General features: G+C 44.7%; 1 protein-coding gene across 1 annotated transcript in view; it reads left to right on the top strand.

Annotated features, from left to right (window-relative positions):
• Positions 1-16,814, top strand: part of col4a6 (collagen, type IV, alpha 6) — a 129,024-nt gene extending 112,210 nt beyond the window's left edge. Inside the window, exons 28-49 of the mRNA XM_008289809.1 lie at positions 536-754; positions 1,935-2,093; positions 2,529-2,537; positions 6,489-6,659; positions 6,745-6,888; positions 7,015-7,137; positions 7,595-7,776; positions 7,857-7,920; positions 8,041-8,115; positions 8,480-8,587; positions 8,716-8,823; positions 8,931-9,002; positions 9,542-9,661; positions 9,739-9,855; positions 9,941-10,102; positions 10,200-10,298; positions 10,505-10,654; positions 11,394-11,510; positions 12,303-12,494; positions 12,635-12,806; positions 12,917-13,031; positions 13,507-16,814. Coding sequence (XP_008288031.1) covers positions 536-754; positions 1,935-2,093; positions 2,529-2,537; positions 6,489-6,659; positions 6,745-6,888; positions 7,015-7,137; positions 7,595-7,776; positions 7,857-7,920; positions 8,041-8,115; positions 8,480-8,587; positions 8,716-8,823; positions 8,931-9,002; positions 9,542-9,661; positions 9,739-9,855; positions 9,941-10,102; positions 10,200-10,298; positions 10,505-10,654; positions 11,394-11,510; positions 12,303-12,494; positions 12,635-12,806; positions 12,917-13,031; positions 13,507-13,767 — 2,939 coding nt within the window. The 3' untranslated portion in view covers positions 13,768-16,814. The remainder of the gene's footprint in view (positions 1-535; positions 755-1,934; positions 2,094-2,528; positions 2,538-6,488; positions 6,660-6,744; positions 6,889-7,014; positions 7,138-7,594; positions 7,777-7,856; positions 7,921-8,040; positions 8,116-8,479; positions 8,588-8,715; positions 8,824-8,930; positions 9,003-9,541; positions 9,662-9,738; positions 9,856-9,940; positions 10,103-10,199; positions 10,299-10,504; positions 10,655-11,393; positions 11,511-12,302; positions 12,495-12,634; positions 12,807-12,916; positions 13,032-13,506) is intronic.
• The last annotated feature ends 143 nt before the right edge of the window (positions 16,815-16,957 follow it).

Raw genomic sequence — 16,957 nt, 5'->3', positions numbered from 1 at the left:
AGCAGCAAGAGTTGATCCATCGTCTGAGTGCAGCTAGAGGACGAATCGAGCGCTGAGGTGAGAGAAGCACAACACAAACAAACAACACAGACCAGCAGCTGTTTGGATATAAAGAAACAGATAAAACAGAAAATCCTCTGGAAATGCATTTTTATTAGATGTAACTGAGAACAAACCCAGACATTTAACTCTTTTAATTCTTCCTAATATGTCTGCTTGAAACCTTTTCATGAAGGTATGAGTGTTCTTAGAGGGCACGCAGGTTGTTTGATTCCTGAACTGTAGATTCATTGCTGCAGATATAATAATGATCTGGTGCTGATAATCCAGAGACGGTGGATATTCACAAGAAATGTTCATCAAGCTGAAATAAAGTCTTCCAACAGAAATCCAGATGATATTTGGAGATTAAACGGTTCCTGACACCTTGAATAAAGAGATCCATCTGGACAATAGCTGAGATTTGACTGACTTACAGTGTAAATAAATCAGTGATATTCACCCCCACCGTTCCCTCCACTCCGTCTCCCGGCAGGTTTCCCTGGACCCAGAGGAGACGCTGGAGCTCCAGGTATCCCAGGACAGATTTTTGACGGCGGCAGGGGGAAGGACGGTGCTCCAGGGCGTCCTGGAGCCAAAGGGCAGCCTGGGGAGGTGCTGGGAGCCACACCTGGAGCTCCAGGACGGGACGGTTTACCTGGAATCCCCGGAGACAAGGGCCAACCTGGGACACCGGGAGGACCTGGATCGCCTGGTGAGGCTGGAGAAGTAGCACAAATTAGCAGTAAAAGCCCAACAGTAGCAGCGTTTCTTTTGTTAAACATATACGGCTTGTGACACAACGTTAAAATGCACGATGCATACCTGTGTTTATGGCATGTGTTATGTGTTAAACTGATGAATTCATGCTAGAAGAAAAAACACGACACAGACTGGAAGCAGAACGTCTCATCAAGTCCACCTTAACTCTAAAGTCACAGAAACAGAATGGGATGTTGGGTCTGACCAAACATAAAGAACAACAAGGTTTTTTGTTGTATACGTTCATTTTTAAAGAAGTCTTAGTCAATAAAAAATTCTTTATTTTTCTTTTCTTTTTTAGCCATTTGAGGTTTCATGTTGTCAAGCAGGATAGATTTTTGTTGTTGTTGTCATTTTTGTTGTCAGAAATAACATGAAATTCAGATTTCTGTCATTAAAAAGAAACACACTCATTGTTATCTGCAGCCGGAGCAGCGGCGCTGGAAGAATTTAGTTCATTTCATGAGGAAGAAGCATTTTATTGCTGTTCCAATATGCAACAGCATGTCCTGCACAGAGAGTTTGTTGCTGCTGCTGATTTCAGCTCTTATCCTAAGTTGGGCTTTTAAATACTCGGCACAACTAGAAAACACAACGTTCACTCTCCTAGAAGCACAACACACTCTGACATGGAAGCACAATGAAATGTTCACAACAGATTACGCTGATTATGAGGTGCAACACAAAAAAACACCTCAGAACACATTGAAGTACAGTCTTAATGTGTAGGACTCATTGAAAAGCCTTTATTTACATGTTTAACCATCAGAGACTTTTAGACGTCTCATCCTTCAGCGTCGATCGGCTCTCAGTCCTGACTGTGCTGTGGTTGATCCAGACCTCAGAGTGACTCCAGACAGAGAGAGGTCTCTGCATCACAACCACAGTCGTGCAGTTTTAAATAACTTTTTTGGTTAAAACATTAAACTTGAAGATGTGCGAACAAATGCTGGACACTGGCTCTAACAATCAGCCAGGTTGGTAATTAGTCCATGCCTAATTTAACGTTCAGTATTTCCCTCTGACATGTCGTGGAGCAGAAATGAAGCAGAAATTCAGAAGTAAATCAGGATTATTTGCACGTGTACACAGCAGCGGTAATGAGCGTGTGTTTGTCTTTGTTCCTCCGTCAGGTCTTGATGCACGTTCTGGTGTTCCTGGGCTGAAGGGAGAGCGTGGAGTCGACGGTCTGCCCGGTGTTCCCGGACTTCCCGGCATTCCAGGTGACCGGACCGGTGGCATCGTCGGGCCGCCCGGACCTCCCGGACTAAGGGGACCGAGCGGACCTCCAGGTGAGAGGAAGCACTCAGCAGCCCTGACTAACCACACTTCTGTTGGTTTCTGTAGGATTTTACACTCAGAGATGATCGTACGTTTTCTTTCCTTTGACTGATCGTAAAGAAGATGAAACATGGTTTTGTTTGATCGCGGCTGGTTTTCTTCCACGTCTCATCCCTCCACTTTTATCAGTGTCGGTTCATCCTTCTCTTCTCTCATCGTGTTCCTTTCACCGCCACAGTTGCCCGTTTTGTTCTTGTTGTTCATTTAAACTCTGCATCACCCAAAAGAATGTCTTCTTCTTCTGTTTTGTGTTTTTCTCTTTGTCCCACTTGTCCTCCTTCTTTCTTTCCTCCCTCCTTCCTTTACACCACCACCACCACCATCATCTCCATCCATCCTCTCATCCCTCCATCATTTCCTTCTTGGTGTTGGGTCATTCGCTGTAGGCTGCCAAGGTGAGACTCTCTCTCCCCCATCCATCATCCATCTCTCCTCCCATCCTGCGCCTCCGTCCCTCCATCCTCTTGCTGCATTAGACCAAACACTCTAACAGCTGCCTCCCTCCAAGCGTCTGCCTGCGCTTTACTCCTCATCTGTACTGCAAACAAATGTCCATCTCCGTCATTTAGCGAACCTGGAGTCTGTGTTGGGGTGTGACACAAGTCAGGACAGAATCTAACAAAGTGGTGACAGGATTATGTTGAAGCAGGTGGAGTTTTCGTCCTTAAAGACCAACTTGCTTCCTTCTTCCAGTGATAGATTATCAGGAGGGGCAATGTCAGTCCATCACTCAACACCGCTTGCAGTTGTGATGTGTTGTCAGGATGTTGTAGAAACAAAACCCACGTCCCATGTCGGAGTACTTTATTGTTGATAATACGTGCACCCTGGCAGCACTTTCTGCCACAGAGAAACACTTCTAATGACATTTTAGCCATCTTCCATCTGCAGCTAAGTGGTTAGCGTTGTGTAATTATGCAGCTGCAAACAGAAACTACTTTAAAATCCCCTTTTTTTTGGACGATGCATTCTTGGTGCATCAGAAATGTCAAATTATCTCTCTTTTAAATGAGCTTTTCCAGCTTTTAAATGCAGTGTTTTTTAGTTGCTGACTCATATGTTTGATGTTTGCACAAACACGACAACAATTTAATAGTCTCTCCGTTCATCTGTGTTAGAGCTGAATGTTTGTGGCTCATAATGACCTAAAACTTTGTTACCTTGTTGCTAAGAAAGAAATATCCTCACTTTCCCCAATCTGGTGGTGAATAAGCTCAACGTAGACATGGTGGACCTTTGGTTAAGTCTCCACACTTCATCATGCAGTGTTGTGTAGTCGCTGGAAGGCAACTGGTTCTTCACACCCAACTCAAAGACTCCTTCACAGCAGAAGATGGATATTTTATTTGTGCGCGATTAAGAACCAAAACATTTCCTCCAGAAATGTTTCTGCGATTTTTGTTGTTGTTGTNAAGCACAACACACTCTGACATGGAAGCACAATGAAATGTTCACAACAGATTACGCTGATTATGAGGTGCAACACAAAAAAACACCTCAGAACACATTGAAGTACAGTCTTAATGTGTAGGACTCATTGAAAAGCCTTTATTTACATGTTTAACCATCAGAGACTTTTAGACGTCTCATCCTTCAGCGTCGATCGGCTCTCAGTCCTGACTGTGCTGTGGTTGATCCAGACCTCAGAGTGACTCCAGACAGAGAGAGGTCTCTGCATCACAACCACAGTCGTGCAGTTTTAAATAACTTTTTGGTTAAAACATTAAACTTGAAGATGTGCGAACAAATGCTGGACACTGGCTCTAACAATCAGCCAGGTTGGTAATTAGTCCATGCCTAATTTAACGTTCAGTATTTCCCTCTGACATGTCGTGGAGCAGAAATGAAGCAGAAATTCAGAAGTAAATCAGGATTATTTGCACGTGTACACAGCAGCGGTAATGAGCGTGTGTTTGTCTTTGTTCCTCCGTCAGGTCTTGATGCACGTTCTGGTGTTCCTGGGCTGAAGGGAGAGCGTGGAGTCGACGGTCTGCCCGGTGTTCCCGGACTTCCCGGCATTCCAGGTGACCGGACCGGTGGCATCGTCGGGCCGCCCGGACCTCCCGGACTAAGGGGACCGAGCGGACCTCCAGGTGAGAGGAAGCACTCAGCAGCCCTGACTAACCACACTTCTGTTGGTTTCTGTAGGATTTTACACTCAGAGATGATCGTACGTTTTCTTTCCTTTGACTGATCGTAAAGAAGATGAAACATGGTTTTGTTTGATCGCGGCTGGTTTTCTTCCACGTCTCATCCCTCCACTTTTATCAGTGTCGGTTCATCCTTCTCTTCTCTCATCGTGTTCCTTTCACCGCCACAGTTGCCCGTTTTGTTCTTGTTGTTCATTTAAACTCTGCATCACCCAAAAGAATGTCTTCTTCTTCTGTTTTGTGTTTTTCTCTTTGTCCCACTTGTCCTCCTTCTTTCTTTCCTCCCTCCTTCCTTTACACCACCACCACCACCATCATCTCCATCCATCCTCTCATCCCTCCATCATTTCCTTCTTGGTGTTGGGTCCTTCGCTGTAGGCTGCCAAGGTGAGACTCTCTCTCCCCCATCCATCATCCATCTCTCCTCCCATCCTGCGCCTCCGTCCCTCCATCCTCTTGCTGCATTAGACCAAACACTCTAACAGCTGCCTCCCTCCAAGCGTCTGCCTGCGCTTTACTCCTCATCTGTACTGCAAACAAATGTCCATCTCCGTCATTTAGCGAACCTGGAGTCTGTGTTGGGGTGTGACACAAGTCAGGACAGAATCTAACAAAGTGGTGACAGGATTATGTTGAAGCAGGTGGAGTTTTCGTCCTTAAAGACCAACTTGCTTCCTTCTTCCAGTGATAGATTATCAGGAGGGGCAATGTCAGTCCATCACTCAACACCGCTTGCAGTTGTGATGTGTTGTCAGGATGTTGTAGAAACAAAACCCACGTCCCATGTCGGAGTACTTTATTGTTGATAATACGTGCACCCTGGCAGCACTTTCTGCCAGAGAAAAACGCTTCTAATGACATTTTAGCCATCTTCCATCTGCAGCTAAGTGGTTAGCGTTGTGTAATTATGCAGCTGCAAACAGAAACTACTTTAAAATCCCCTTTTTTTTGGACGATGCATTCTTGGTGCATCAGAAATGTCAAATTATCTCTCTTTTAAATGAGCTTTTCCAGCTTTTAAATGCAGTGTTTTTTAGTTGCTGACTCATATGTTTGATGTTTGCACAAACACGACAACAATTTAATAGTCTCTCCGTTCATCTGTGTTAGAGCTGAATGTTTGTGGCTCATAATGACCTAAAACTTTGTTACCTTGTTGCTAAGAAAGAAATATCGTCACTTTCCCCAATCTGGTGGTGAATAAGCTCAACGTAGACATGGTGGACCTTTGGTTAAGTCTCCACACTTCATCATGCAGTGTTGTGTAGTCGCTGGAAGGCAACTGGTTCTTCACACCCAACTCAAAGACTCCTTCACAGCAGAAGATGGATATTTTATTTGTGCGCGATTAAGAACCAAAACATTTCCTCCAGAAATGTTTCTGCGATTTTTGTTGTTGTTGTTGTTGTTTTGCAGCCAGAACTAACCTTCAATGATACTAGATATTTACATCTAATTAGAGCCACGTGTGTTTATTGAATTAACCGAAATACGTTTGTGTGGCTAAAAGTTTTTTGCTGCTTTTTGCCTTTACCGCTCCTGCACTGAACCTAGAGGCTTTTTTTACACTCTTAAAAGGACTTTTTTATTTTCAACACATCCCTACGTCGTCCTGGACTGGTGCCAGATATGATGGTTTCCAACTGATGTGTTGAAAATGGGGTCTGGTTTTAAGAATGTAAACAGTAGTGTTTAGTTTGCTAGTTTCCTGTAGGACAAACTTTAGTTGGTTGAATCTCACTAATTCTCACTGGAATTGCACTTAAACACACCATCATCACAGATTTGTTCTTGGAAACAGTTTTAAAATCCCTGAATGCTGCATGTAAATTGGCGACATGCCGCTTTCTGTTCAATAATATCCATAATTTAAGTGCAATTGCAGCTTAATCAAGGCATTAAAACAATGTAAGGCAGTGTGTGGGACTACATTGTTGTCTGCTGTTTGCCAGATTGTGTGTGTGTGTGTGTGTGTGTGTGTGTGTATTCAGAGAGGAAATAATTGATTTTTGTTCCATTTTTATTGATAAACATTTATTGTGTTGGAGGTAAGTTTAGTTAAAATTTACAAAAAGGTAAGTTTTCTTCTTGGCCAGTATTTAGTTGTTTTCACTGAATCAGTGACATTCACATTCACATTATTAAGCGTCTGTTGTCTTTCTCTCGTCTCATCATCCATCATCCGGCCATCACCAGGCTTCCCTGGTCGGAAAGGAGAAAGAGGAGACCCAGGATTCCCAGGGCCTGCTGGAATGAAAGGAACCCCAGGACTGCCTGGCACTCCTGGCTCACCAGGGCTGAGGGGACCCCCCGGACCTCCAGGACCAGGAACTAGAGAGGGAATCCCAGGAATACCGGGAACAAAGGGTAGGCTGGAGATCTGTTGGTCTGTGGTTTCTCACCGTGGCAGAGGACAGTGACTAATAAGGACGTTTTCTGTTTGCTCCCATAGGTGAAAGAGGTTTCTCAGGAGTAATGGGTTTCCCAGGACTTCCCGGTCGCCCCGGGTCTCCAGGATTTCCTGGAGGTAAGGGATTTTCTGGAGGCCCTGGAAGAGACGGACTTCCTGGTGGACCTGGATACCCTGGACAGAAAGGTAGAGTGAAGACGTCGACGCCTTCAGGATCAGTTCAGAATTAATGTTTAAAGCTGCTGCTGTTTTTAGAGCATCAGTGAGCAGCCTGTCATTTACACTAACGTCGGTGTGTTTGTGCTTCTGTAGGTGAGAGAGGATACCCCGGCCCTCCTGGCCTGCCTGGTATTCCTCTTCCATCAGAGCTGGTGGAGAAAGGAGACTCTGGCTTCCCCGGAGGCAGCGGCCTCCCTGGCTTCCCTGGACCCAGAGGTATCACTGCCTCCAGTTTAAAAAATACCTGAACAATAAATCTAGCTTCAAGTAGCAACTTAGCATTAGCATTTCCTATCAAAACACTGATTATGTAAACCACTCAAGGTGACATCTTTATCATACATGTCACTGGATTTTTGTTGCCGATGCATTCATGTCTTAAATGTTAATATTGTCAAGGTCGGGCACCTTTGGACTTTTTTAACTGCTCAGTTGTTTGTCTATGACAATACAGTCTTTATTACATGGACAGTCTCACTCTGTGAAGTAGCTACTACCCAGACCTGTCAACTAAATGTCGTAGAGTTTAAGGAGGGGGTAGATTTCAAATTTAATCCTCCAAAAAAAAATACTAATTGTAGTTAAAAACAGTCTTGAGTAAACTGTGAGCTGCTTGTGTAACAAAGTCTGTAATTTCCCTCCATATAGCACCTGTCTTTGTCTGGTTTCACAGGTGACAAAGGTCTGCCAGGTCTACCTGGTCGTCAGGGTCTGCCTGGGCTTCCTGGCTTCGCTGAGCAGAGTAAAGGGCAGCCGGGACAGCCTGGGTTTCCTGGGCAGCCCGGAGCTCCAGGCTTCCCTGGACCAAAGGGAGAAGCTGGAATCATGGGATTCCCTGGCATGTCAGGACCACGGGTAAGAAAACACACACGTACCACGATGATAACACGCAGCAAGTTCAGGAGGTGAGGTTAAAGTTTGGATGGATTTTTCAGGGTGATGATGGTGCACCTGGTTTCTCTGGCAACCCTGGAGAATCTGGCCGGCCTGGCGGCAAAGGTGAGCGGAAATATCAGGCTGACACACACGAGAAAACAACATACGTGTTCTCTAGCAAATGTGTTGTTGAATAGTTCGGTCCACTCACACCTCCACTGGCTCACGTGTTGTGTTGCTCAGGTCTGCCTGGAGACTCTTTCGCTTATCCTGGAGGGCCAGGAGCTAAAGGCCTGGTCGGAGATTCAGGCTTCCCAGGTAAGACTCACCATGCTTGGCTATGAATAAACCAGATATGACCAGCAGAAGATACTTTTACCTACTTTGAACTTTAGATAAGATGGTTTAGATCCACATTTTACTGTTTATGTATTCACAGAAACAACAATGGCCCACAAAAGGCCCCCAGCAGCACCAGTCTTAGTACTGGTCTTGTTTAGGTCTTATTTCATGCTGATGCTGAATGAGAATGTTTTTGTGCATTGGACTACAATGAATACCCTTGAAACATAAAACAACCTTTGTTCTACCAGACTACAGCCACAATACACCAGCAAAGCTGTAAAATGGCGGATACAAACACAAGGATGCGTTACATAACACACTGATGCTGTCTCTTCAGGTGGTCGTGGCAACGATGGCGCCCCCGGTGACAACGGCTTTCCAGGAAGTCCAGGCTTCCCTGGACCAAAGGGTGGTCCAGGGGAAGCAGGGCGGCCTGGAATAACAGGTGAGAGACACACACCGTCAGACAAGAAGATGAACGTGACCAGTTGCCATATTTCCCTCAAGACACCAGAGAGAGTCGTTTTCACTTTCATATATATTGACATTGTGTTTTTTTTTTTCCTTCTACAGGCTCTCTTGGGTTCCCTGGGCCAAAAGGTAGTCCTGGATTCCCAGGAAGAAGAGGACTAGATGGGTCTCCTGGAGGTCCTGGAGGTCCTGGAGGTCCCGGAGCCAAAGGTGAGAGAAAAACTGTTATTGCAGTTTAATGAAGACGTGGTAACTCAACAGGCTACAGCATGACGTCGCCTTCAGTCAGACTCACTCACAGTGTTGTGTTTTCTCAGGTTTGCCTGGATCCCCTGGTTTGGATGGACTTAATGGCCTTGCTGGACCTAAAGGCCTCACTGGAACCCCAGGCAGGGACCTCATTACACACACCCACTGTTTTTATGCTTCCTATGGTCTAGACTGTCATTGTGGACATGTGGTGTTGTTACAAGGGCATGAGCTCTGGCTGGAGGCCACTTCAGGTCACAGAAGTCTTAGTCTTTGTGCCCATTGCTAGCTCAACCCCCACAATGCTCTCTGCTTGCCATCACGGACCTTAATGTAGTCTGAGTGACCGCCTCCTTGGGTGGCAACCAGACACTCCAGCTAATCTACTGTATATTTTCTGACATGCATGTCCTTCATCTTTAATACACACTCCAGTGGTATCAGATTCCGACTCATTATCAGCAGACACATACGCACGACTGAGACGACTGTTCTACGTCCACATACAAAGAAATCCAGCTGAGTCATCATAAAAACATGAGTCACTTTTTCAGAGTCTTTGGGGGAGAGAGCAGCCTTCCCCTCGGCTAAAAGTCACAAGTGAAAGAAGCTATTTGAATGCAGTTTGCAGACGAGGAAGATTAGCTGCTGTTTAACGTTTTGTTGTATTTGTATTCAGGTGGGAGTGGAGGAGGCCTCCCTGGTGCCCCTGGTATTCCAGGTGCGAAGGGCGAGAGAGGCATCTCCTACCCCGGAGGTCCAGGATACCCCGGATCAAAGGGAGAGAGAGGAGAGCCAGGTGAGACAGACTTCGAGGAAACTTAAAAACACTGATTAACTATGAGATATATACGACTGCATTTCTCTGCGTATCAGGTGTTTCTGGACTCCCTGGGTTCCCTGGTCGGCCTGGACTTCCTGGTGCGGTTATTGGATCAGACATCCCAGGACCTCTCGGAGACCCTGGCCTTCCTGGGTTGGATGGAGAATATGGTAAATGCATTTTCTCTGTCCAGTCTCTTTTTTCTTCCTTTTTTTCCTCTCTTCTTCACCTTTCATGCTCTCTGTCCTCCTCCAGGTTTCCAAGGTCCTCCAGGTCCTCCCGGGCCGCCTGGTCCTGGCACAGCCCAGGGAGACAGAGGTGACTCAGGGCTGCCCGGCTTCCCAGGCTCGCCTGGCAGAAAGGGAGAATCAGGATTTCCTGGAGGCCCCGGACTCCCCGGCAGCCCTGGTTTCAAAGGTGACATGACAACAACCAGCAGTGCAGCCATGTTTGTTTTCAATGTGTTTTTCGAACACACCAAAAAAAACAAAAACGTAAACGCTGTGCTTTTCAGGAGAGCGAGGTGATACCGGCTTCAGCGGAGGTCCTGGTCTCAAAGGCTTCTCCGGTGACTCTGGTTACTATGGAGGCAAAGGCCCGAAAGGATTACAAGGTAGGAGGACTCCACATGAGTAGAACTTTATCAGCGGATTATGGTGGTGCAGGTCATGAACACTCCTCTGTGAAATTACTGAGCACGCTGAAACATTTCTCCACCATACCTCACTTCCTTCCATTCCACCCTTTCCTACTCCATTGTTTTCTCTTTTTCCCACTCACACATTGATTCTTTATTTCTCTCCATGCCGTCCTCTCCAGGGCCTCCTGGTCGTAAGGGTTTCCCTGGAGTCACGCTGACGATACCGGTAGACTTCACCCGGCCCTTTGGAGACCAGGGTTACCCCGGCGACAATGGAGGCTCTGGTACCCCTGGAGAGCCTGGTCAGCCTGGCATGCCTGGACGTCCTGGTGAGTGCTGAAAGCCTAAGTTAAGAATAACGCAAAACATATGTTCTTCCCGAACATTTTTATGTCTTAATCACATTATGATGCATTATAGTTTCTGGGAAACATGATGTATGTTAAATGTATTTTATGCTTATTTGCTTTCTTTCAAGCGGCTACATGTGCAGAATGACACCACTCTTGTGTATTTCTGTTGAATATGAGGCCAGGGGCCAGAAGACAATTAGCTTAGCTTAGCTTAGCTTAGCTTAGCTTAGCTTAGCTTAGCGTAAAGCATCTAAAGGCAAAAAAATCACTTGCCCAGCCAAGAAGGACTTCACTGCATGACCCAGATACAGCTCCACGTGGGCATTTTTACATTTGTTTTGTACAGTTTAAACAAATGAGATCTAACTTTTTAAATGCTGAGCTAACAGGTAGCTTTTGTTGCCTTTAGACTGTTTCCTCTTGTGCTTCCAGGCTTTATGCTTCCAGGCTTCTCATACAGGTGGTTGTGATGTTCTGTTTATTTCTCACTAGGAAGCAAATAATTGTTTTATTTCCCCAAATGCTGAACTATTCCATTATTACCATATTAGACTTCAGCCACATAAACCATCACAGCTTTTCTATTACAGGTTTTCCGTATACATACAGTTTATGTGCCCACGTATGAATTTATCTAATATTTATAAAGATCATGATGAAGCAAAGCACAGTTAATCTGTGTTTAGACACATGTTAAAATGTTGTCCTGCTGCAGGTCCTAATGGTCGTCCCGGTGGCGTGGGAAAACTTGGCAGGACCGGATCACCTGGTCTGCCGGGACTGGTGGGTGATGGCGGACCTCCTGGCTTCCCTGGACCAACTGGAGAACAAGGTCAGTGGTCTGAGTATTTGTCTTTGTTGTCATCTTTTTTTAATGTTTTCCTACAGACTGCATTTAAAATATGGATTTAGCTGCTGGGGTCTAAAAAGTGAAGCCAGTGTGGAAGTCTTAAAGCCTTAAACCTGCATTCTTTCTAATGTCCAGCAGGGGGCGACTCCTCAGGTTGCAAACAAAGTGTAAATGCATAGAAATCTATGAGAAGATGACTCGTTCTCTCACTTGATTTGTTGCCGTTTCTTCATGATTTTATGATCTCATTCACTCGTTTCAAGTCTTGATCAAAACGCCACGATGTTCATTTTATAAATTCTGGTCTTTTTTTTTTTTTAGCAGAAGCTAGACAATAAAGCAGGATATAGCTTCATACTGCTACATATTCACCTGGCATGACTACTTTATAACGGCCAGTGTTTGATTTTATAGTTGTAGTACGAACAGAAATTGACAGTTTATATTGGTTTTATCTCACCACAATGAAAAATATAAATGTTGTGGTAAATGCATGCATGCTGTGTCCCTTTCATGTGTTTTATTAAACTTTGAACTAGTTCCAGGGACAGTTTAACATTAGGTTGTTAATCTGAATTTTAAAAGTCCAATTAATGATACCAAGCATATGAAATATAAAGAATAAAAATACGTTAAATGCAATGATTTTGATTGTTTGCAGTTCTTGCAGTCTGTGACCTCTGAAGCCAAGCCACTAAAATACTGCATATGATTATCAAAAACGCACAGCGACTGACTACTATTTCACCTTTCCCTGCATTTCCTCGTCTTCAGGTCTCCCCGGTGCCGTCGGGCGTCCCGGCTCTCCCGGCAGCGTCGGCCGCAGCTTCAGCATCGGCTTCACTCTGGTGAAGCACAGCCAGAACGCCCAGCCTCCCATGTGTCCTCAGGGCATGTCCAAGCTGTGGGAGGGATACAGTCTGCTGTACGTGGAGGGACAGGAGAAGGCACACAACCAGGACCTCGGTATGGAAACAGAGATGTTCTTGCAGTGGCTCTTGTTGGTGGATATAAAGTGGAACTGGGCTATATGACACAAACTCAGCCTGATGTTTGTGGGTATTTGTAGTTCCAATATGATAATCAGACCTCTCTTTGTCTCCCAGGTCAGCCAGGGTCATGCCTCCCCAAGTTCAGCACCATCCCCTTCCTCTACTGCTCCCCCAACGAGATCTGCTACTACGCCAGCCGCAACGACAAATCCTACTGGCTCTCCACCACCGCCCCCATACCCATGATGCCCGTGGCCGAGGAGCAGATCCAACCGTACATCAGCAGGTAGCGTACGCGGTGCCACGCTGCACCCACGCAGCGCCGCTCGCATCATAAGCAAACATATCGTACATGAGCAGGTGTGTGATTGGTCAGTTGTTGCGTGAACTCTGCAGGTGCTCAGTGTGCGAGGCTCCGTCTCAGGCGGTGGCCGTCCACAGCCAGGACATGACCATCCCCAACTGCCCCCCCGGCTGGAGGAGTCTCTGGATAGGATACTCCTTCCTCATGGTAGGTGCTCGTAGTCGACTGATTAAATCCTCGTTTCCACAGAGTCAAGTAAAGTCCATTCATTCCTGTGCGACCTCCATGATCTCTGATCTCTTCTGCTGTTTGCCTCGAGCACGCAGAGAAATGGATGCTTTGCTGTGGATTGGAAAGCGAGCTAGCTAACAGGTTAACCAGCTGTTCAGTCGCCTGACCGTGTTGTCAAATTGTGTAAATGTATAATTAAAAAGAATTAATTCAAAAGGTTTGATCTGAATAAAAATCGCAGATATTTTGCTTTTTTTTTTTTTATCAGAGCCAGAAAAAGGTTTTACATTTTTCTTGAATTACTCGTTTAATCCAGGCCAAAGGGGGGCTTTAGGACTAAACCGCTGCCAGGAGACAGGACAGGACGAGTCAGTTGGTTGTTTGCTGCAAGGACGGAACTCCAAATAAAGAAAAACAAATAAATAATCCCTCTGAAATTTCTTCACCGCAGCACACGGCAGCCGGTGCCGAGGGCGGCGGTCAGTCCCTGGTGTCCCCCGGCTCCTGTCTGGAGGATTTCCGTGCGACTCCCTTCATCGAGTGCAACGGGGCCAAGGGCACCTGCCACTACTTTGCCAACAAGTACAGCTTCTGGCTCACCACCGTGGATCCCAGCCAGGAGTTCCTCTACTCACCGCCGCAGGAGACCCTGAAGGGAGGCCAGGAGCGCTCCAAAGTCAGCCGCTGCCAAGTCTGCAGCAAGATCTTGTAGTAGGCGGAGGCGAAGGGTGGAGGAGCGGAGGGAAACATCGGGAGGTGACACACTAACACTTCAAGAAAAGGATGAGAGGAAAGATAATCGGAACAGAACATGTGACTGACTGAAAATGAGCCCCTGTCCTGTTTCACTGGGCAACCCCGGCCCTGTTTTCAGAGTTTTTTTATATCCCATTTAGGAGTGAATGGCTTATTAAAAGAAGCTGGAGGGAGGAAATGGAAGGAGAAGGCTTCCGGCGTGATTGCTCTTCTCCAGATTATCACTGACAATGGTGCTATTGTTTATGTCTGTTTTTATTTTGTGTCTGTTTTTCTCGTTACGGTTTTTGGCGAGAATCATTCTCGGCTACCTCGGAGAGTGCCGCCCCTTCGGACAGCACTGCACCGCTCACACACCAGGGCTGCTTCAGGTGAGCCAGTTGAGACAGCAGAGCCACACGTGGTTGGGTACATTTGAGACTGGTTTAGCTGAAGCAGATGTTAACCTCACTGATCCCGGTTCAAACTTCCATTTTTATAGAAATGGCCGCCTCTTCTTACACTTGATGATACGTTAAAGACCGTCGCCATGACGCTGCCTTTTCTTGGCACACTGGTGGTTTTGCATTGTTTTGCGTGAATAGCTGCAGCATACTGGTTGACATTCATTTTGCAGGGTTGGAAAATCAAACTGCTAAGATGCAAGATCTGAGATTAGAACAAGTATTGCAGGTTACATTTAATGCACTGTATTTTTTGCCTTTACAGACCACAGGAGAAAAACAAAAAGCTAATGTAGCTGTGGTGTCGCTGTCTTTAAATATTTCACATCTTTTGAATCTTGAGTCTTTGTGCTTCTCACAGAAAAAGACAGATGAAGCCTCTGGGTCTGAAAAGTGACGCCAAAGTGTCTTAAACATGAATTACTTTAAACAGCCAGCAGGGGGCGACTCTTCTGCTGCAAAAGAAGTCTGATTACACAGAAAGTGGCCATACTCTCACTTGATGTGTTACCTCAGTAAACATTTACTAATTAATTTATGGTCTCAGTCGCTGGTTTAAAGACTTTTCTGTTACCAGTAGTAAAGTATCCTCGAGCTCTCGATCAAATCAACCCCGTAGAGTTTCAAAGGATGGACGTGGCCAAATCCCAACCCGAGGCTCTTAAACCAGTCGTCCACAGACCAGTGGGTGACGTCCTGATAGTCTGCTGTGCTTTCAATCGATGCACAATTGGATTCAGAAAGCCATTTAAAACACAGTGTTAAGGGGTGAATATTTTACAGCCAATCCTGCATCAGGGAAAATCCAACAGCTGCTTTTGAAAACAAAAACTACATTTTACGTTTACATCTTTGCGTTTTCTTCGTCTTCGGTGTTTTGTGGCTGCTGACGACACTTTCAGTAAGATCCTAAAAGTCGTCGCTTCTAACGATAATAACGCAGCTGTTCAGTCTAATGAGTGATTATATTAGTTGAAGTACAATTCTTTACGTGTTGATTTTCTCAGAGAAATGAGTGTAAACCATAACGAACGTGTGAAGTGATTTCGAGCAGTTGTTAGTGAAGACTACAATAGGAATGCTCAGTCACAATGTTATCTATCCAGAAACGTGCAAAACTACCAGTGTGGTCCTTTAACTTTACTATGCATTTTCCACATGCCTGTGACCTCTGCACATTTCTCAATGTGACTCTCTGGTGCTACAATTCCCTGACAGTCGACTTGAAAGGCAACGTTTGAGATCAATTCTCATTAAACTGCATGCAATAATGATAATAATTAAAAAAGCCAAACCAGCACTTTTCCTCACAAGCCACACGAACAATAATAAGAAATGACTGATATTGCACTGATACTAACTCACATGGGTCAGAACACCAAACAAGTCAAGTAAAGGGGCAGATTCCCCCATTTCCACTCTCACAGGTTTTCATTGTATTGTGACCAAACTAGTATTTTTTTAAAAACCCTTCATTCACTCTAAATTTAAAACAGGAAACAAAACACACACTCTCTGATTGTTAATTATTGCTGTACATAGTGCTTCCTGTATTTCCCAGCAAAACATGTTAGAGCAAAGGTCTGTAACGCTGTTAGCTCCTTATTTTATTTTGATTTTTTTCCCGCTCTTTGTCTTTTCACTGTCCTCGGATAAGAAAGAGGTAAAAAGAAAAAGAAAAAAAAAAACTCATTTTCTGCCTTCAAATGTAGATTTTGCAGCCATAAATGTGACGATGAATAATGATTTGCAAACGAGTGCAAAGACAAGATCAGAAGTTAAGTTTTTTTTTTTTTTTTTTTTAATTAGGTTTGGTTTGGAGTGAAACTGGTTCATCTCTGCTTGGACAGTGAAAGCTACTGCATGACTTGTAACCACTAAGACCGCTGTGTCTAGCACGTCTCTCTGCTGGTAGCCTTGACTTTACTACCATGTCACATTTGACTTTTTTTTTTTCTTTTATGTTTCTTTCTTTCTTCTTATTTGGTCTGTATTTGTTGTTTTGTAATCTAGATTGTAATTATTTTACTTAAGTCATGATACTATCCCCTGGTTTTATTTACTGAGATGGGAGGGAATGGGAAGATAATGATGTGTACATTAAATTTTAAGGAAAAAAAAAATGCTTTTAGGATGTTTTTATATGAAAAGTATATTCACCGCTCATGATTTAACAGACGTACTAGCAGTTTTTATTGTCTGTTTGGACTTAACCCCGTGTTCAGAACCAAATGCCTAATGCAGCAACATACTGTAAGTGCCTGGAGGGACAGAAAGAAATGCAGTTTTCCTCAAAGAGGATCCAAAACAAAAGTGGGTAAAACATGTCTGTTACTGTAATGTGTATTTCTGTGCTCACACACTTTGGAATAAAGTTTAAAAACGTACTGACAAATGCATTTGTATTATTTGTTGTCATCTCGGTGTAAGAAACTGAAGTGGATTCACACATAACATCAGTGTTTCTCATGCTTGTGTGCTGTCGTGTAGAGGTGATGTTCGGGATCATATTTCTTTCTGTGCTTGGCAAAAACCAAATTAAAGACTTTTAACACCTTGATACTGATTCTGTCGTCTTGAACAACCAAGAAATTATATCAGATGGAAAAGAAATGTATTCATGATGCATTTCGAAACAGGTTTCTTGTCAACAAGTTATCATTTTTTAACCCAAGCACATGCTAATAAGGCTCATACTGTTTA

The sequence above is a fragment of the Stegastes partitus genome, unplaced genomic scaffold (genome assembly GCF_000690725.1).
Source record: "Stegastes partitus isolate 25-593 unplaced genomic scaffold, Stegastes_partitus-1.0.2 Scaffold638, whole genome shotgun sequence".
Classification (NCBI taxonomy): Eukaryota; Metazoa; Chordata; class Actinopteri; family Pomacentridae; genus Stegastes; species Stegastes partitus.
The sequence above is the reverse complement of the archived record's forward strand: the minus strand, read 5'-3'. Positions and strand labels throughout refer to the sequence as shown.